General features: G+C 40.8%; 3 protein-coding genes across 3 annotated transcripts; all 3 read right to left on the minus strand.

Moving 5' to 3' along the window:
* Nucleotides 1-6,664: 6,664 nt before the first annotated feature.
* LOC111996779 (uncharacterized) lies at nucleotides 6,665-7,264 on the minus strand. Its single transcript, XM_024028776.1, has one exon. It carries the CDS (start codon nucleotides 7,262-7,264, stop codon nucleotides 6,665-6,667), a length of 600 nt encoding a protein of 199 aa, XP_023884544.1.
* A 1,245-nt stretch (nucleotides 7,265-8,509) lies between these two features.
* On the minus strand, nucleotides 8,510-9,652 carry LOC111996778 (uncharacterized). The gene has a single exon (XM_024028775.1). The coding sequence runs from the start codon at nucleotides 9,650-9,652 to the stop codon at nucleotides 8,510-8,512; it is 1,143 nt and encodes a 380-aa protein (XP_023884543.1).
* A 3,942-nt stretch (nucleotides 9,653-13,594) lies between these two features.
* LOC112001451 (protein FLOURY 1-like) lies at nucleotides 13,595-14,898 on the minus strand. Its single transcript, XM_024033610.2, has one exon. It carries the CDS (start codon nucleotides 14,596-14,598, stop codon nucleotides 13,660-13,662), a length of 939 nt encoding a protein of 312 aa, XP_023889378.1. The 5' UTR covers nucleotides 14,599-14,898; the 3' UTR covers nucleotides 13,595-13,659.
* Nucleotides 14,899-21,345: the final 6,447 nt, after the last annotated feature.

A 21,345-nucleotide genomic window follows, 5' to 3' on the forward strand; every position in this document is an offset into this window, starting at 1 on the left:
TCTGGCGGCTACCAACGTTGGATGGCTGCCATACTTGACTGATGAGGGCGTCAGATTTGTTCACTACCCTGCCAACCGGGTGAGGAGGCAGTTTGGGCTAGACCAGGACATCCCTGATGACCTTTCCTACCTCAGGGAGTGCCCTACTTCAGTTCGGCCTTTCCTGCGGCAGACTGCTTTTGACTTTTGGAGACAGCGCTTTAGCGCGGTTACTATTCCTGGCTCGTCGAGAGAGGGCCTTTGCACTCCTGCCATGCATGGATATTGGTAGGCAGTGATGACCTCGTTTGGGCAGGAGTTGGTAGGTAGTCATGGCTCTTCCCTTATCCCTCCTGAAGGGCTGAGCATGCTTGTCTTTCCCAACCCTCGGTTGCTTCTGCCTTCCAAATCAGTGTTAGCTTATGCCAGAAAACAGAGCCACTCTACCATCTTCGAGTGGGACGATGGGCAAAAAGGGTGGTGTTGGCTCACGGGTGATTTTCCCCCTGGTTGGGAGAAGAAAGTTAAAGTAACCAATATTCCTGTGGCAACCAAGAAGACTCCTGCGAAGCACAAGTCCACAATCAAGCCCAAGTCTGCTGTGCAGCCAGCCATAGGTGCTCCCCTTTCTAGCAGGACACGGGGCAGCAAAAGGAAAACAACTCCCCATTCTATGCCTGCCATCGAGCGAAGAGTATGTTTTGGTAGGAAAATTTTTCATTATCTCCTGCGTTTTGGCTTTAACTGTTTAACCCATGCCGTGACTACTATTTTCTTTGCAGTCTAAGTATAAGGGGGATGCGTCAGCCGCTCATCCTATCGAGCTTGAAGAGTCTGTCTTTGAGGTAATTTCCATTATCTTCCTTCCTCTCTTTTTTTCTTTTGCACATATTTCACCTGCCACGTGTTCTTCATTTGTCTTGATCAGCCGTAGGTCCTTCTATTCCTTTCCATGTGTATATATATGCATTTCCCCTTTCTTTTGTCTTCTAGGATCAGCCCGAGCCCCTTTCCATCTATCATCCCACGGCCGAGGAGATGTCTGCTTCCATGGGCACACTTGTGGCGGGTTCTTTTGATGGGGCTGGTGAAGCTTTTCAGATGCCCACCACTCCTGCTGCTGCGCATGGGATTCCTGCGGAGTTTCCTAGCCCTCCCATCGGATTGGTACCTAGAGAAGAGGGTACTCACACTGAGGGGGTTAGAGAATCCACTCCATCTTCGGCCGAGATGCCCATTCCAAAGGAAGCTGCTCCTCCTGCCATAGCTCAGCTCCAGGCTGTTTCACCCATTGCTCCTCTCATCATTTCTACTAGTGATCCTTTTGCGACTCTATTTCAAGCTGCGAAGGAAAGCTCTTCCCTGGTGGTTACACCTTCTTCTATTCCCAGTTCAGCCACTCGCAGGCTCGATGTTGATTTGTCTTTCGAGGAGTCCGAGGATATTCTTAGGATCTTGATGATGAGCCCATCCTGTCGATGAGGGTTTTTGAGTCCGAGGAGGAAGAGGGTGCTCCACCCGAGGCTGGGTTCACAGGTATTTCCCTTCTCCTCCCTCCCTTTTTTTTATTAAGTCCACTTTTCCTTCCTTATCTTTACTGGGCCCACTCTTCTTACATGTCTGTTTTGCAGAGACCTTTGAAGGGCCAGACATTGCACCAAGTGTAAGTGTGCCTGCTGTAGCCACTCCTGCTGCACCCACAGTACCCATTCCTGTTGTATTTTCTGCGCCAACTTCTGCTATATTTACAGCATCAGTTTCTGCCATTCCTTCGTTGCCTGCTTCAGTTCTTCTTGCAGCCCCCAGTATTGCCAGTTCTAGTAAGTTTTCTTTCCCCTTGTCTATTTTCGTTTGCTCCCCATAGGTTTGTTTCCTTCCTCTTTCTCTTTTAGTTTCTCATCTCATGCCTTGTGTTTTCCTTGGCAGGTCCTCTTCCTATAGCCCCACTTCCGTTTGAAGCGGGCAACAGTTCCGCTACCCTTCCAGGTCCTGTGAGCGAGGCTGTTGCCTTTTTTACTCGTTTTGACCAGCCTGAAGTCAATGGCCTTGATCCTGCAGCTTTATGGGGCTCCGGGCCTCCTTACGAGGACTTTCATGGCTTTAGAGTCCCTGAGGACTGTGTTGCTCATTTGGGGATGATCTATAACAACCATGGTGACTTCATGCAGGGCTTTCGACTTGGCCGATCTGTTAGAGAGTATTTTTTGAAGATGTTGGGGAGTGTGTTAAATGACATAGAGCATAGCTTTGTTGACACTGTCTCTACCTAGAGGATCCTGCAGTGGAGGGCTGCGGTGCAGGAGTTTATCAGCGTAGGCTTTGCTGTGGAGTTTATTCTGGATTACCTCTGAGAGATTGCCCATGCTGTTTTCATGAGGAGAGTCCGACCCACTGTTGATGCTATTGACTCGCGTCTTGAGATCCTGAGAAAGGAGATGGCAGACTTTGAGGGCCATCGCGAGCGTCTTCTTTCCAATATTTGTGGGTCTGATCGTTTTGGAGACCAGTCTCTTATTTTCGGTCTCCGTTGATGCAATTTCTTCCTTGTTTTGTCGTTCCCTTTTCCTTATGACTCTATTTAGTACGTTATATGTTCTTGTAGTACCTATTTGGCTGGTTTGCCATGACTTGGGTTTGTAACTTAACTTTGTGATGCTACACTTTACGTTTTGCTATGACACATGATGATAATATTTGGTGCTTTTCATTACATCTTGCCTAAAGCAAGTTACAATTTCATGTTGTGACACAGTCACTTGGAAAATGGTAAGGAAAAAGAAACATAAAGGTTTGTCTTTCTTTAAAACAAAACAAAGGAAGGAAAAGAGACAATCATATAAGTTTTCTCCTCAGGCATGATATTGCTTCAACCATTTCCCGTTGATGGGATCCATTAAGTCTTTGCCATCCATCTGAGTCACAACTGCTCATCCTATCGAGCTTGAAGAGCCTGTCTTTGAGGTAATTTCCATTATCTTCCTTCCTCTTTTTTTTTTTTTTTTTGCACATATTTCACCTGCCACGTGTTCTTCATTTGTCTTGATCAGCCGTAGGTCCTTCTATTCCTTTCTACGTGTATATATATGCATTTCCCCTTTCTTTTGTCTTCTAGAATCAGCTCGAGCCCCTTTCCGTCTATCATCCCACGGCCGAGGAGATGTCTGCTTCCATGGGCACACTCGTGGCGGGTTCTTTTGATGGGGCTGGTGAAGCTTTTTAGACGCCCACCACTCTTACTGCTGCGCATGGGATTCCTGCAGAGTTTCCTAGCCCTCCCACCGGATCAGTACCTAGAGAAGAGGGTACTCACACTGAGGGGGTTAGAGAATCCACTCCATCTCCGGCCAAGATGCCCATTCCAAAGGAAGCTGCTCCTCCTGCCATAGCTCAGCTCGAGGCTGTTTCACCCATTGCTCCTCTCATCATTTCTACTAGTGATCCTTTTACGACTCTATTTTAGGCTGCGACGGAAAGCTCTTCCCTGGTGGTTACACCTTCTTCTATTCCCAGTTCGGCCACTCGCGTTCTCGATGTTGATTTGTCTTCCGAGGGGTCCGAGGATATTCTTGAGGATCTTGATGATGAGCCCGTCCTGTCGAGGAGGGTTTCTGAGTCCAAGGAAGAAGAGGGTGCTCCACCCGAGGCTGGGTTCACGGGTATTTCCCTTCTCCTCCCTCCCTTTTTTTTTTTTTTTTATTAAGTGCACTTTTCCTTCCTTATCTTTACTGGGCCCACTCTTCTTACATGTCTGTTTTGCAGAGACCTTTGAAGGGCTAGGCATTGCACCAAGTGTAAGTATGCCTGCTATAGCCACCCCTGCCGCACCCACAGTATCCATTCCTGTTGTATTTTCTGTGCCAGCTTCTGCTATATTTATAGCATCGGTTTCTGCCATTCCTTCGGTGCCTGCTTCAGTTCTTCCTGCAGCCCCCAGTGTTGCCAGTTCTGGTAAGCTTTCTTTCCCCTTGTCTATTTTCGTTTGCTCCCCGTGGGTTTGTTTCCTTCCTCTTTTCTCTTTTAGTTTCTTATCTCATGCCTTGTGTTTCCCTTGGCAGGACCTCTTCCTATAGCCCCACCTCCGTTTGAAGCGGGCAGCAGTTCCGCTACCCTTCCAGGTCCTGTGAGCGAGGCTGTCGCCTTTTTTACTCATTTTGACCAGCCTGAAGTCAATGACCTTGATCCTGCAGCTTTCTAGGGCTCCGGGCCTCCTTACGTGGACTTTCATGGCTTTAGAGTCCTTGAGGACTGTGTTGCTCATTTGGGGATGATCTATAACAACCATGGTGACTTCATGCAGGGCTTTCGACTTGGCCGATCTATTAGAGAGCATTTTTTGAAGATGTTGGGGAGTGTGTTGAATGACATAGAGCATAGCTTTGTTGACATTGTCTCTACCGAGAGGATCCTGCAGTGGAGGGCTACGGTGCAAGAGCTTATCAGCGTAGGCTTTGCTGTGGAGTTTATTCTGGATTACCTCCGAGAGATCGCCCATGTAGTTTTCATGAGGAGAGTCCGACCTACTGTTGATGCTATTGACTCGTGTCTTAAGATCCTGAGAAAGGAGGTGGCAGACTTGGAGGGCCATCGCGAGCGTCTTCTTTCCAGTATTGGTGGGTCCGATCGTTTTGGAGACCAGTCTCTTATTTCCGGGCTCCATTGATGCAGTTTCTTCCTTGTTTTGTCGTTCCCTTTTCCTTATGACTCTATTTAGTATGTTATGTGTTCTTGTAGTACCTATTTGGCTGGTTTGCCATGACTTGGGTTTGTAACTTAACTTTGTGATGCTACACTTTACGTTTTGCTATGACATATGATGATAATACTTAGTGCTTTTCATTACATCTTGCCTAAAGCAAGTTACAATTTCATGTTGTGACATAGTCACTTGGAAAATGGTAAGGAAAAAGAAACATAAAGGTTTGTCTTTCTTTTAAACAAAACAAAGGAAGGAAAAGAGACAATCATATAAGTTTTCTCCTTAGGCGTGATATTGCTTCAACTATTTCCCATTGGTGGGATCCATTAAGTCTTTGCCATCCATCTGAGTCAAACGGTAGTACCCGCTTGGGTGTGCTTCCCTTATCACAAGGGGTCCTTCCCACTTTGGTGCAAATTTGGACGGTCCTGCCAGGCCTCTTTTAACATAGTCTGTCACTTTTAGAACAAGCTGTCCTTCCGCGAACACTCTTTCTCTAGTCATCCTGCCGTAAGCTTCAGTCATCTTTTGCCTGTATCTACGGCTGCGTTCCTGGGCCTATTCTCTTTTTTCGTCAAGTCCCTCTAGGTCTTCACACCTTCCTACTGCAAAGACTTCTTCTTCTCTTCCTTTCTCTTGCATCTTCATGACCCTTAGGGATGTGGTCATTATCTCCGCTGGGCTTACCACTTCGGTCCCATAGACCAAGGAAAAAGGTGAAAAACCTGTGGCTGACTTAGGCGAATTTCTGTAAGCCCAAAGGGTGTCTGATAGGTGCATTGCCCATCCTCCCATATACTCCTGACTCATTTTACTTATAATTTTTATAAGGGTTTTGTTCGTTGCCTCTGCTTGCCCATTCCCTTGAGGGTAGTAAGGTGATGACCGGTGATGCTTAACTTGGTAGAATTCTAACATCTTCCTTACTTCACTGTTGACAAAAGGCGTGCCATTGTCACTGATGATTCTGTGGGGTACCCGAACCTCACGATTATGTTTTCTTTGATAAAGTTTGCCACCGCTCCTCTGGTGGCTTTGCGAAGCGGTACTGCCTCTGCCAATTTAGCAAAATATTCTGTAGCCACCAATATCCATATATATCCTCGTGACGGTGGGTTAACCGGTTCTACCAAATCAAGCCCCCAAGTGTGGAAGGGCCATGGGGTTACCATGCTGTGCAAATTCTGCGGATGGGTGTGAATTAAGTTGGCTTGCACTTGGCAACTGTGGCACTTCTTTACAAATTCTGCCGTATCCTTCTTCATGGTAGGCCAGTAGTAGCCCATTTGCAGCAGGTACTTGTAAAGTCTTTTCTTCCCCTGGTGGTCCCCGCATTCTCCTGAGTGCACTTCTTTCACCATTTTTTCTGCTTCTTCAGGACCCAGGCATCTTAAGGGGTCCCCATCATACCCTTTTTTAAAGAGGACCATATTGTGCATGAAGTAGCGTGTTGCCAACCTCTTGAGTTTATATTTCTCACTGTGCTTCTGCGGCAGGATGCCTTTTGTCAGGTACTGGATAAACGGGCTTCTCTAGTCTCCGCAGGTAGACACAACATAACTTTCTTCTCTGTCTGCCGCAAGTTGGCAAGCCCAACACTGAGTTTGGGCTTGATCCGCATCTTTGCCCATGTTTGGCCAATAAAAGCCTGCCTTTGGAGTCTGCGGTAAAGGCTGACCTCTCCGCAGGATCCGCAAGTCTTGTCGTGTACTTCTTTCAACTTTCTCTGGGCCTCCTCTAGTCTCACACATCTGGCCAAGACCCCACTCGGCATCCTGCGGTACAATTCCCCCTTCACTAGTGCGTAGTCTTTTAGCACCTTCAGTCCTGCGGCATCATCCTCATTCATCAAGGCTTTCTTTATGGGAATCCGCCAGTCATCGTCGCACCGTTCCTCTTGGAATTTCTCCCTCAACGTATCAATTATCAATTCTCTCCTTTTGCTGACCTCTACCCTGGTACCATCTCCTTCAAACATTATCTGAGAGCCTAGCGCGCTAATGCGTTTGCAAATCGATTTTCATTCCTGGGAGCATGCTCTATTTCAAAAGTTGAGAATTTTTCCTCCATTTTCTGGGCCATTGCTCTGTACGGGGCTAGGCTAGGCTCTTTCAAGGAGAAGCTCCCGTTGGCCTGGCAGACCACCAAATTCGAATCACCTAATACCCTCAAGTGTTTGACTCCCATTTCGAGAGCCATGGCCAGCCCGGTTAGATAGGCCTCGTATTCTGCGGTGTTGTTTGAACAGGGGAATTCCAGTTTGAACGATAGTGCCACTGCTTTTTCTTCTTCATCGTACAAAACTACCCCCACCCCTTCAGATTGGGCTGTAGAAGACCCATCGAATTTCATTACCCATTGCTCTCCGACTTCCTCTGCCATGGCTACCTCCCCCGGAACCTCATCATCCAGTGGGAAGTCTTCCTCGCCTGGAAATTGTGCCAATAAGTCCGCTATGGCCTGGCTTTTTACTGCCCTGGGTGTCCCTATTCTTAAATCATATTGCGACAATTGTAGCAACCATTGGAATATCCTGCCAGAGAGGATCGGTTGCTGCAGCAAAGCTTTGATGGCATGGGATTTGGTCATCAGCCATACTTCATAGGCCAAGAAATAATGGCGCAACCTTTGTGAAGCATGTACAATGGCTAAGCATGCCCCCTCTGCCCTTGGGTAACAAGTTTCTGCATCTTTCAAGGCACGGCTGATATAGTATACTGGCTGCTCAGTGCCATCTCCATCCTCTTAGGCGATCAACGCACCAATGGCATACGAATTGTTAGCCAAGTAGAGCAACAGTGGCTTCTTGTGAATTGGGGCCTGCACCGTGGGGAGGTTTATCATGATCTGCTATAGCCTTTTGAAGGCTACCTGCTGCAATTCCCCCCACTCGAAATCCTGCCCTTTTCTGAGCAGCTTGGTGAAAGCAGAGGTGATTGATGCCAACCCGGGGATAAATCTTCGGATGTACGAGACTTTCCCTAAGAAGCTCTTTAACTCCTTTACCGTACTTGGAGGTTTCATGGTCGCAATGGTCGTAGCTTTGGCTGGGTCCACATCTATTCCCCTGCTATGAACTAAGAAGCCTAGGAACTTCCCAGAGGACACTCCAAATGCGCATTTGAGAGGGTTCATTTTTAGTTTGAACGCTCTGCACCTCTCGAATACTCTCCTCAACACTTGGAAGTGTTCTTCTCTTTTCCTTGACTTTACTACTATGTCGTCTACGTAATCCTCCAGCTCACAATGCATTATGTCATGAAATATGGCCGTCATTGCTTTCTGATAAGTGGCACCCGCATTTTTCAACTCGAAGGGCATTACAGTGTAATAAAAGTTACCCATGGGTGTTCTGAAAGCGGTTTTCTCTGCATCTTTTGGCGCCATCCTAATTTGGTTATACTCGCTGAAACCATCCACAAACGAAAACATGGCACTGCCTACCGCAGAATCTATTAGTAAGTCCATGTTTGGCAAAGGAAGCTCATCCTTTGGACAGGCCTTGTTGAGATTTCTGAAATCTACACAACAACTTATCTGGCTGTTCTTCTTTTTCACGGGCACGATGTTGGACAGCCATCAGGGGTGTTGGATAGGTTTGATGAATCCTGCGGCAAGCAATTTCTGCACTTCTTTAACTATTTGCCCTTCTATTTCCATGTGGAATGTCCTGGCAGGTTGGGCTATTGGCCTGGCCTCTAGGTCTACATTCAACGTGTGTGCAACTAGCCCAGGGTCTAACCCTGGCATTTCATTGTATTCCCATGTGAAGACGTCCTTGAATTCTTTCAAGAGCAACATCAGCTCTGTTTTTTCCTTCTCGTCAGTCTTGCACTAATTAAGATAGGTCTTGGTCCCTGTGAAACAGATCCCAAGTCTGCGGAGTGCCCAACATTCTGCGGTGGCATGTTGGACATAGTTGTGTAAACAACAAAAACACGGGTCCCTCCTTTCTTCTTGGGTGGGCTCCCTAGTAACCTGGATAGGTTTGAAAACGCCATCCGCTATCCATTTGTCTAGTAGTACGTCTAGCTCCTTTGCAGTGCATGGTATTGGCGGGGGAGTATCATATTCTTTCCTATCGGTCTTCATCCTCCGCTCACTGGTGGATACCGCCATGGCTTGCAGGACACTTCTTTTGTCCGTGCTTGGCTTTATGGACTGGGCAGTTTTTCTTGCCTTTTGTAACAGTTGTGCGAACTGGGAGATTTCAAGGTTTTCTAGGACTGCCCTGTATTCCCTGATCATATTCGTCATGCACATCTCCACCAGCGTCCTTTCCTCACAATGGTTATAGCAGTCAAGTGCTATGTCCCTAAATCTCTTGATGTACTCCATCAAGTCTTCACCATTCCTTTGTTTAGTCGCTTGCAATGTTGCAAGTGTCACTGTTTCTTCTCCATGAAAGTACTTGGTACAAAATACATCCACCATATCATCCCATGTTGGGATCGATCCTGGCTTTAAGCCAATGTACCAGGTATAAGCCTGGTCACACAATGACTTAGAAAATTCTCGAAGACACAAGTCCTCGTCTGCAGCATAAGGGCCAAGCGTATCAATGAACTTGCTTACGTGCTCAACAACACTTCCCTTTCTGCCGTCATATTGTATGACTACTCGCGGTTCATACCTCTCGGGGTATGGTTTACTGAGCACCCTTAGCGGGTATGGGGGTCTACGTGCGCAGAATCTCTCCTTTGGCCCTCTGGCTCTCTCTTGTTCTAGGAGAGTTGCTACTTCTGCCATAGTAATAAAACGTTGATCCGGATTCTGTGGGACACCACCTACTAGTGTCTCTTCTGCCCCATGTTCTGGATCATGCTGGCTTCCTTTTTCTTTTGTTCTATCCGTCTTTAGTTGACGAATTTCTTCCATCATTTGCTGTTGTGAGTGCTGTAAGGCCTGCAATACTTCAATGAAGGTGTTGGCATTGTCTGCGGGGATCCTTGGAGGAGGTTGGGGTCCAGCCTCCATCTCGTTAGCACCTTCTGCCTAATTAGGCTGTGGTTGGTGGGGCGTTGTAGGCCTAGACTCTGCATGTGAGGGTACAACACTTATGTTGCGTATAGTTCTGGACTTTGGAGGCATTTGTTTGCGAGGGCTCTTATCCTTGAACTATTTCTCAACTCCCCAGTGAAGTTGCCAATTTAATGTGGGGGCCTTTTTTGCTATGTTGGGTTAGGCTGCCCCTTTGTGAATGTAGGCCCAAGTGTTCTGGGTTGCAGGAGTCGAGACCGGGCCAACTAGAAATCAACTTGGCCGGTTTGTGCGCGAACTATGCCTCGTCTGCCAGGAGAGTGCTTACCGCAGACTGAGCTATTTTAGAGAAAAGCTTACGACAGGCAGAGCTGTTTCAGAGAAAAGCTTGCGGCAGGCAGATACAATTGATAAAACAAAATCACGTATTCTGGAATGACTAGATAGTTCTTTTAATAAGAAATGACTGAACTACAATAATATTAACAATCTTTGACAAATAAATAGTAAGGGAAAATGGTAATAAAGACTTAATCGATAGCTTATGTAAATAAATTCAATTCGGTCCGCAAGAGTAAGGCCAAAGAGGAAGAACGCCTTTTCTCAATGCAATTAACCTCCGAGGAAAGAAAACGAGATTCCTGCTGCGGAAGTTAATGGGTTTGAGGGAGGCAGACCTGAATGGACACTTCCCAAAATAATTATAGAAAAGAACATGGATTCGAGAGGGAGAGAAGGGAAGGGGCCTATTGGTGCATGCCACTATCACTTGCTCCTTTTTTCTCTCTTTCTTTCTTTCTTTTCTAGTCTTTTCTTAGTAATTTCCACAATGGTCGTTTTTTAGTGTTATGCTCCTCTGTTCTTCTAAGTAAGTTACAAAGTATTTTCTTTAAGTTGTGTTGTATTGCTCTCGTGCTTGTTGTCCGTTCTTGACTTTTCCCAAGCTGTTACTCTGATTTCCCACCCCATAGGGTCTGGACTTTACCGAGTACTGGGCTTTGTGTTCTCTTCAGCCCAATTCTTTAATTGCCTTAGCATCCCACCGTGTTACTTGACCTTTCCTGCCGCATCGATTTTTGTTCCTGCTGAGCCTCTTTTCAGGCCTGTCGTTCCTTTCTTTCCCCCAGTGGCTTAATATGGCCACTGGTGTTCTTGTTCGTGGGCTCCAATGTCCCTCTCTTTTTCGCTTGGGCTTATCCGGCCCATTTACTTCCTTTGGACTTCCTCGATCCATTTACTAACTTTGCACCCCATGGGCATTTACTAACTCAATTGGGCTTCCTTGGCCCAATTTCCTCATTCTCATCCTTGGGATTCATGGGCTTGCCATTATCCCCTACTTTCTTTGTTTTCATTATTTCGGGCTTGCCGCGGCCCATTCTCACTTTTCTATACCACATACTGCCCATGGGTAGTGTTTTCTCTCTTTCCGGGCCTTTTAGGCCCACTTACTCCTTCAAGGCCCGTTTATTTATATTTAAGGGCCTGTGATCCATTATTCCTGCTGCTTGAGCCTAATGGTCTTTTTCTTAGCTTGCTGCTCGTTCGTTGCCCATTTTTATGGGTTGGGCTGCCTTCTGCCTATTTCAAGAAATGGCCCTCAACATTTAGCCCCCTGAACATATGGAGCGTGCCTACGATATGAGTGATGATTTTCAGTAAACCAAACATCTCCTTAAGTTTTCTACCGGCGTTTGGAACTTGATTCCACTAGAACTTTAAGGTTGAGAAGAATATTATAATGAATGTTCTTCAATTAGTTAGAGCTTCAATTCTTTTTCCAAAATCCCATTTGAAATTAAAATCCTTTCCTCTTTGATTAGAGAATGAATCTGATAGACTTTACAATGAAAGTATGATGAATCTCTAGCTATACATTTGTCAAAGACTCCTTGTTCTTTGTGTTTTTTTGAATTTTCTTCATATTCGAAGGCTTATAGGTGGAGTTTTTAGGGCTTTGGAGAATTGGATCTGATAGAGTTTTAACAATTTAAGTATTTTGACATTTCTGCAGACTTTTGGAACTTGATTCCACTAGAACTTTGAGGCTCAGAAGAATGACTCGAATAAATGCTCTTCAAATGTGTTGAAACTCCTACTTTAGAACTTTTTTGCTTAAATTTGTTAGAGCTTCAATGTTTTTTTTTTTTTTTTTTTATTGAAAATCTCATTTGAATGAGCTAGGGGTGCCTCTATTTATAATGGTTTCTTAGGATGCATCCTACTTTAGATCAATCTATTTGAAGCCAGGTAATCAATTTTTTATTAACCCACAATTAAATAAGGTGGCAAGTTATAATCCATGCATTATAAGAGTGATGTTAATGGTGGCCCTATGATAAGAGTGATTAAATAGTTAACCCATCTGTCACAAATCAAACATTTTGTTTTTTGAAGATTATATTCGTTTTGTTTCCATGCCTTCTTTCTTTATCCTTTAAAAGCTAATAGTTAATTAATGAGTTATATGTACACTTTCAAAAAAAAAAAAAAAAAAAAAAAATTTATGACTTTCAGCAAAGAAGGGTTAATTTCCTGTATCAAACTTCTTACAAAGTGAAAAGCTATTAAAATAGTTAAACTCAAATTTTCTTGAGTTGATCCCTCTTGCTTGGTTCTGGTTCTAGTACTATGGAGAAACATATCTTGATCAAACCTACATTTGCCCAATGAATACAATATGCTCATGGTAAAACTCTATATAGGTTCAATGTACTAGTAGAGCTTTACTTCTTTCCACATTAGCGTAGCCATCTAGTGCTATTTGAAATTCAAATGGTTGGGTATGAGAACAAGCATACTTGTTATTATTAACATGACGAAGAATATCAAATTGGAATAACATGCTTTTCTTGAAATGATTTAGTGTGCATTTGGGTTAAAATGAAAAATGAAAATTATTTCACTATTTAGCTTATTTTTGCTACTATTCATAAGTCTTATTACACTTTTTGGCACTATTCATGAGTCTCATTCTACTAATTTAACAAAATTTTATCTTTATCTACAATATTTTTAGCAATAATTTTTCAATTTTAGCAAAATAAATGGTATCCAAACACACCCTTAGCCTCCAAAGAATTTCCAAACGCTACAAAAGAGTATTCATCTTGACTTGGTGATAATGATATTTGAAGTTATTGATGGTGAGGTAAAAATAAGTGCAAACTAATGTGGGGGTTTAAGTGATAATGTAATGGGAACGACATGCTTGATGGTGTCCCATGTATCGGGTTTGAACCCCGCCTCTCCCTCCCTCCCTATCTATCAAAACAAAAAGATTGCACATCATGAAGCTAAATCCGTTAGACGTTACTAGAAATATGAACAAAATGTTTGATTTGTGACTAGGCTGGTATCTTTGAAATTAATTGTTCAAATGAAAAGTTTGGAAATTATAAAACATGTATTTAAACACATGTTTTTAGTTTTAAATAACATTATTTACATTTTCACATATTTTTTTACCCATACGTATTTCTAAAAAAATAGAAAACTGTTATTTAAACACACGTACCAAACATGCCAATTATTCAAATCAACAATTCATGGTTTATAAGCTGTTAAAAAAGAAAAAAAATAAAAAAGAGAGAGCAATGTTTCTAAGACCTCAGATTTGTTTAAGATAAAATTATAATTGTGTAAATAAACGGTATCAATATATCAAATTTATTTGAAAGAAAAAGAGGAAAAAAATTGTAAATGACCATTGGACCTAATTAATGACATTCTACCAGTCTGCATTCTATCTATCTGACTATCTCCAAGGTTATAATATACTTTCATTTTCAGTATTCACTAAGTATTAAATAACAAAGTAATTGTTCAGAATTTTTAAAAATAAATCAATCATCAATACATTCCTAAACATTTAGTCAAAATTTTAAAATTTAAATTACGGAATCAAAGGCAAAACAAAGAGAAGACTGAATTTACATTTATAAACCAAAATATATTGGAAGAAAGGCTACATCAACGTATTATTCAAGATATGCTCAATAAACTTACAACATTGAGGAATCCATGTCAAGAGAACTAATTAACACATCATCAAAACCATGTTCTGTACTGGAATTCAAAAATCTCATACTTGCATCAACTCCTTCAGATCCATGATCCACTTCATTTCCCTTCATAGTACATAGCTTCAACTTTTGCCTACAAAACCTCAATTGATCTTCCAACAAACTCCTATTAGACTCGTGTTTCATCACAATCCATCGCAAAGATTGTATCACTTCTTGGTCATATTGCTGCTTCCGCTCAGCCAATCTGCGGTATTGATTGGCTTGAATTTCTATTGAGCTTTTCTCTCTTTGAAGCCGCAAAATCATGGCCATTGCCTCCTCTGCTGCCGATGCAGCCGCCATTCTTTCCTTCTCAAGCTCTGCATAAGAGCCATTTGCTCGCTGCCTTTCTATCTTCACCAATTTTCTCAATGCCATTACACCACATTCTTCATCTTCACCATGGCATTCTTTTTTGTCATCATCATTCTCTTCCAAAGCATCACCATTTGAATTCACAACCTGTTTCTGTGACTTTGAATTCTCCAACCACTTCAATGATTCACACTCACAAGGTATAATCTTTGAATCTGATTCTTCACCCGCACCATTTTTTAGAGCAACCCCATCTCTAAAACCACTTGATTTCCCTCTGAATTCACACAAAAATTGCATCAAACCCTTACCATGCCAACCAAATTGCAAAAACTTCAAACACAAACCAAATATAAAAAACACCCCCAAAAAATTGAAAACATGTGAGAAATACCCAAACACAAAAAACCCACAACCAAAACCATTTCCCTGACTCAGAAACGTCAAACAGGAAACGCAGTCCATAACCAGAAACCCCAAAAAGCTTTGCAAAAACCTCTTATGCAAATTTAGAACAGTGCAAATGACAACCAGTAAGCAAAAATGGCTCAGAATCTGCATGTGGGTCTAATGGCTTACACTCTAAGATCCTTGATTCAATGTTGGAATGCTCAAACTTTTCGTATAAGCAAGAAACAAAAAAGAAACTTTATGATTTTCTTTACAAAAAAAAGAAAAAGAAAAAGAAAAAAAAGAAGAGAATTTGTGAAAAAGGAACGAAAGACAAAGAAATGCAATACGAGTTTTTGGAACCGTGAAGAAGGAAGTTACACAGAGCCTAGAGGAGTAGAAATATGGTACCACTAGCATTCTACAGTAGTGAGAGAGAGAGAGAGAGAGAGAAGGAGATGGGAATGTATCTATCGTGTCATTGAGGGAAAGAGTGTGGAGATATGTATTGGACTGCAAGGATGCTCCGACAAATCAACATGCTGAGTCAGTTCAGTTATCTATTATTACCTCCAAAAAAAAAAAAAAAAATTCAGTTATCTATTAAATTTGATTTTGATATAGTATTAATTTCTTATTATCTGCATTTATTTATTTTAAAAAAATGTAGGCTACAATGAGTGTTTTAATTTGTATTCAAAAGTTTAGAAAAAAAAAAAACTTGTATTTAAAAAAATCCAAATCAAAATTTAAGTTACAAGATATACGGAGATAAATTTCAAGTTTGGCACTTTTACTTTTTACGGTATATGTACACAAAATATTAAAAATACTTATGTTTTTTTTTTTTTTTGAGAAACTGAAAAAAAAAAAAAAAACAAGAAATATAAACATAAAATTTGCTGAAAAAAAAAATGATACTCAAATAAATGACATAAATCCTTTTTTTTTTTTAAGAAGGAATAAATGACATACATCTAGTCTAGTTATAAAAATAGAGATAGACCTAATTACAACAGAAATAATCACCATAAAGAAGAAAATCAAATGTATTTGAAAGAAATTAATAAACTTTGAATTTAATTTAATATTATGGCAGAGGTTATTATTTGCAAGCAATTAATCTATAATATGTGCCAATATTCTTTTTAATCTTTGTTTTAATGCCTTTTTACCGTTGATGTCACAAAAAAAGAAGAAGCCTTTTTACCGTTGGCTAGGAATTTTGCCCACACGGTACAACCAGAGACTGGTATGTTATCAACTCCACGTGCGCGAGAGTGGCAGATTCGTTATTTTAGGGAAAGATCATGGGTACTGTATCTGTAAGTTTGATTTTTTTTTTTTTTAAGGTCACCAGGTTATGACACGTGTCTTTTGGTGGTGGCATTTTGTGTTTTTACTTATTTTCTACTGGCTCATTATTAGAGGTGTCCACGGGTCGGGTTGGGTTTGTGCCTGACCCACACCTGACCTGAACCGCATAGGTGGGTGAAAATCAGAACCGAAACCAACCCGTATTAATGGTCGGGTCGTTCGGCTCAAGTCTTTTGGTTTTCAGGTTTGTATAGGTCGGTTTTGAGTTTCGCCGCTGGTGCCGAAATTCCGCAAGATCTGGCGAGATCTGGCTGATATTTGGCCTATCTGTTGAATCTAGACTAGATCTCGACGAAATATCACTGGATCTGTCTGGATCTGGTGGATTTCAAGTAGATTTTCGCCAAAAAAGAAAAAATATCACCTGTATTTGTCATTTTTTGTCAGAAAAGCTTTGAATGTCGCCGGATGTTGTTGATATGATGGTCAGGTTGGGTGGCTTGGGTTTTTGGGGAGGAAACCTGCCAACCGACTCGAAGAGTTCAGGTTCTGTGGGTGGCGACCCGCCGCCGACTATTGGATTGGTTGGTTCGGGTGGTGGCCAATCAGTTTCGGGCAGGTCCGGCGGGTTGGTCGGGTGATGAAAACCCGTGGACACCCCTACTCATTACGCACGTGCGATGAATCTTTTTTTTTTTTTTATATATTTTTTTGAGTTTAAGGTAATTTTTTAATTTGAATTTATCTAATGTTAGTGAGGTTACATACGAATGAATTTTTTTTTAAATTAAAATTTATGATTTGAAATAGAGTAAATTATTGGGTTTAGTGTGTGCTAGTTTTTAGGAAAAAATTATCAAATGTGCGTGAGATATATTTAAAGAGTAATGCTACAATTATAAACTATTTTACAACATTTTTACAAATTTTTGATGTGACTAACTTTTTATTGGTTTTCATCTAGACTAACCATTAACATCATTTTTCTATTTACTAATAACCACTTACCACATCAATGGTTTGTAAAAAAGTTAGTATCTCTAGCATTATTCTTTAAAAAAATCCAAATTTGTAAAGTGATATCATTATGCATTGTCATTTACATAAAAATGTAAAAGTTTTTAAAACTATTATCCTAAAACTTTAGTCAAAGAAGAATATTGAAAATAAAGTAAGAGCATATAAGGAAATTTATATATTAACTTTTTAATGAGGACTTCATTTTTGGATATTTCAAAATGGAATATAAAGATATACTGTGGTGATTAATGGAGTGGATGAGGTTGGGTTTTGTCCTGATCTTGGACTCTTTGATGTAATCTTTGAATGGGATGATTTGGTTTCAGTCAAAGTGATTCAGTCTAGACGAAACTCTCACTACGGATTATATGGTCATATTTTGGATGCCATTTATAAGTAGTTGGAGCCATGCGTTTTAGTGATACGTTATTTGTATGTAAATCTTTTAATAGCATTGCTTATGAAAAAAATAATAATAATAACAAATAAGGCTAGTCCTTGAATGTTGAATATGTTTCTTTAGTTCTTCATTTTTTTTTTTTTTTTTATTCCAGTTAGCTCAACTGGTAAAATTTCTGATGGTTGATCGGTTGTATAAGAGATCTGAGGTTTAATCCCGCCTACACCAAAAAATGATTAGTGTCTTTGTCTGATAATAAAAAGCAATCATCAGAAACAGACGCTATAAGTTGAAACTCTCTCTCAAAAAAAAGTTCTTCATTTTTTTTTTTTTTGGGAGGGGAAAGGGGGATAATTAATAAAAGTATTGAAAGGGGACATATCCTAAGTACACAATATTCATATGTAAACACCCAAAAACAAATAAAATATAGAACTATAGCTCAAGACCTGAAATTGAGAACATCTATACATGAGGAAAAAAAATCCATTGAATACCTCATAATAATCCAAATAAAGTTTGAAATGCAATAAAAATACTAAAATTAACTATGATGCACAACAATGTGTCAATGCAAGTAGGGGTGACAAAATCAACCCAAACTCATTTGCCCACCTAAATCCATCCACTTAAATAAGACCCAAACCCGCCCGTTTATTAGTAGTGTTAAATGGGTATTAACCCAATTAACATTAATGTTTATTGGGTTTTAACTAGGTATCTAGTTAGACCCAATTATGACTTAAGTATCTTTTCTACAAATCACCCAACTCTAAAATACTCCAAAACCACTGAAAATGACCAAAATACCTCTGGAAAAAAAAAAAAAAAAATCCCTAAACCTAAAAAATGACCAAAATACCCCCCAAACATTAAAACTACCAAAAGACCCCTTAACCTAAAAAAAAAAAAAAAGGCCGAAATACCCCCAAAACATTAAAATTACCAAAATACTTCCTAAACCTAAAAAATGACCAAAATATCCCCGAAACCTAAAAATGACCAAAATAACTTTGAAACCTAAAAATTGACCAAAATACCTCCTAAACCTAAAAAATGAGCAAAACACCCTCAAAACCTAAAAATGACCAAAATACCCCATAAAATCTAAAAAATGATCAAATTACCCCTTATACCTAAAAATTGACCAAAATACCTCTTAAATCTAAAAAATGATAGAAATACACTCGAAACCTAAAAATTAACTAAAATTTTCCTGAAACCTAAAAAATAATTGAAATACCCCCAAAACATAAAAATGGCTAAAATAACCCCTAAACCTAAAAAATGACCAAAATCCCCCCTAAAACTAAAAAATAACCAAAATACCCCCTAAACATATAAAATGACTAAAATACCCCCAAAACCTAAAAAAACATGACCAAAATATCCCCAAAACCTAAAAAATGACTAAAAGACCTCCAAAACCTATAAAATTATCGAAATAGCCCCAAAATCTAAAAATTAATGAAACACCTATAAAAAATATAAAATTAGTGACATTCCCTCAAAACCTACAAAATGACTAAAATACTCTTAGAACCTCTAATTTGACAAAAATACCCTCGAAACATCCTAAATACCCCAAACCTCTATTTGGTAATTTTAGAGGCTTCGGGTGTATTTTGTTCATTTTATAGGATTAGTGGTATTTTGGTCATTTTAGATATTTTGAGGGGTATTTTGGTCGTTTTAGAGGTTTAGAGCTATTTTGTTTGTTTTTAGAGGTTTTAGGATATTTTTGGTAATTTTTGAGGTTTCAAGTTATTTGTGGTTATTTTAGAGGTTTTGGGTGTATTTGGGTCATTTTAAAGGTTTAGGGTAATTTTCATCATTTTATAGGTATGAGGTTATTTTGGTCATTTTTTAGGTTTCAGGAGGTATTTTGGTCATTTTCTAGGTTTAGGTGATATTTCAGTTAATTTTTAGGTTTCAGGGGTATTTCGGTCATTTTAAGGTTTTGGGGGTATTTTGGTCATTTTTTAGGTTTATGGGATATTTTGATAATTTTTAGGTTTAGGGAGCATTTTGGTCATTGTTTAGATTTCAGGGAGATTTTGGTTATTTTTTAGTTTTAAGGGTATTTTAGTAATTTTTAGTGGGGTTTTTTTTAATATCTAGGTTTAGGGGGTATTTTGGTAATTTTAAAGGATTTTAAGAGTACTTTGGTCATTTTAAAGTTTTAAGGGCATTTTGGTAATTATGATTGTGGGGGGAGAAAAACCCAACCCAACTTATTTGGGCCCAAGGCCCTAAGTGAGGATCACTCTTCGTCCGAGGAGGTGAGGCCTTCAGTCAGGCCCACTACAAAGAGGGATGCCTTGAGGTGAGCACGTATACCATCCGAGGAGATGCTCATAATCCGAGTAGTCCTGCATCCTCGGATCCGAAGAGATTTGACTCAACACGAGCAGGGAAGTTTCAAGTGATCTATTTGACAGGTGTCAAGAGGGAAAGGAATCTCGGATACGCATAAAGATAACGGGAACAGAGAGATAGTAAGGAGGCATACTTCGACCACCACATTTAATGCACAGCACCTACCTTCCTGGCCGCATTAATGTGGATAAGACCCCTGAACAGTGCATTCTCAGCTACCGCCACTCACATAAGGCTAAAAGTGGGGTGATGGGACATACACTCAAGTGGGTGCCTGGATGACGAACAAGTGGACGGAGGAGATGGAAGATGGCAATGCTATATAAAGGAAGGGTGCCTCTGAAAGAAGGGGATCGAAAAAGGGGGGAGGAAAAAAGAGATATTAGATGGTTGTAGCTCCAGGAATTGTAACCCTAGATTATCAATGAAAAACATCTCTTCGGACAGAGTACTTATATTCGTCCGAGAGCACATTAATTCAACTTCTCCCATTGGTGTTGCTGTTTGATACTGTTATTTTCATTATTAGCCTAGCCCTTTCACCCACTCTCTACAAAATTTATTGTTTTGGGCTCAGTGGGTTCCAAATCCATACCTCCTTGGGCATGGGCCGCAAAAACTGACCCTACAATGATTATTTGGTAATTGGGTGGATTGGGGTTTACCCATAATAATTGAGTTGAGTTAGCTTTGGGTTAGATGTAATTAGTTTTTTTTTTTTTTACTGAAAGGGTAGAAATTAGAGGTAATTAGTTAAATGAGCAATAAACGGATAAATGAATTTTATATACTTAACCTAATTATACCCACTCCAAATCCACCCATTTAACACCCCTAAATACAGGCCATATTGAATTACTAATAATGTTCTTAACACTGTAGCACTGTATTTTAAGTATGTTCGAAGACGACCTTCGAATGTTTTTAAGCATGAGAGGATAAGAGATAGTGGTTCAAATAACCATTCACTTTTTCATTCACTATAAGTATATATACTTATAGTCACGTAACCTAGGTTATTTAAAAGTCATGTGACTTGTTTTGATGACATAATGAATCATCAACTTCACAATTATTATAATATTTTTAAGTAGGGTAGAATTACACCTTTTTGATGAACCGTATGAATAATTCATCAAAAAAAGAAACTTAAGGATTTTTAACAACAATCTTGTTCTCTATATGGCAACATGAGTGATATACATAACTGCATTCATAAGAAGAGAAGGAGTACACGGCAAATCCTCAGCCACCAAACATAGAATTAAAAGAAAAACAAAAATAACTAATAAGCTTTAAATTGAATCTCTTTCTTACTGTGCACTCAAAAACTTTTCTGCCGCTTTTCTTCTACTTCTTTGCAGTTCTGGTCTTCTTCCTCTTCTTTCTCATTCATTTTTTTTTCCCCAAATATGAACGTTTCGGCTTATTACCGAAAATGGCAGTACCAATCGCTTTCCATTCGAAGACGATATTCGAAAGCGACCTTCGAATACGACATTCGAAGGTCGTCTTCGAAGATGACTTACAACTCTATTTCTTATCCTATCATCCCTCCCTCGATTTTTTACGCATTTTCTCAATAGCTTCCTCTCATCCCCCTCTCTCTCTCTCGATCTCTTCATATTTTCCCACTCCTACCGGTCTCTTCCTCTCCTTCCCCCCCCCCCCCCCCCCCCCCCCCCCCCCCCCCCCCCCCCCCCCCCCCCCCCCCCCCCCCCCCCCCCCCCCCCCCCCCCCCCCCCCCCCCCCCGCCTCCCCCCCCCCCCCCCCCCCCCCCCCCCCCCCCCCCCCCCCCCCCC

This window comes from Quercus suber, unplaced genomic scaffold (genome assembly GCF_002906115.3).
Source record: "Quercus suber isolate HL8 unplaced genomic scaffold, Cork oak 2.0 scaffold_267, whole genome shotgun sequence".
Classification (NCBI taxonomy): domain Eukaryota; kingdom Viridiplantae; phylum Streptophyta; class Magnoliopsida; order Fagales; family Fagaceae; genus Quercus; species Quercus suber.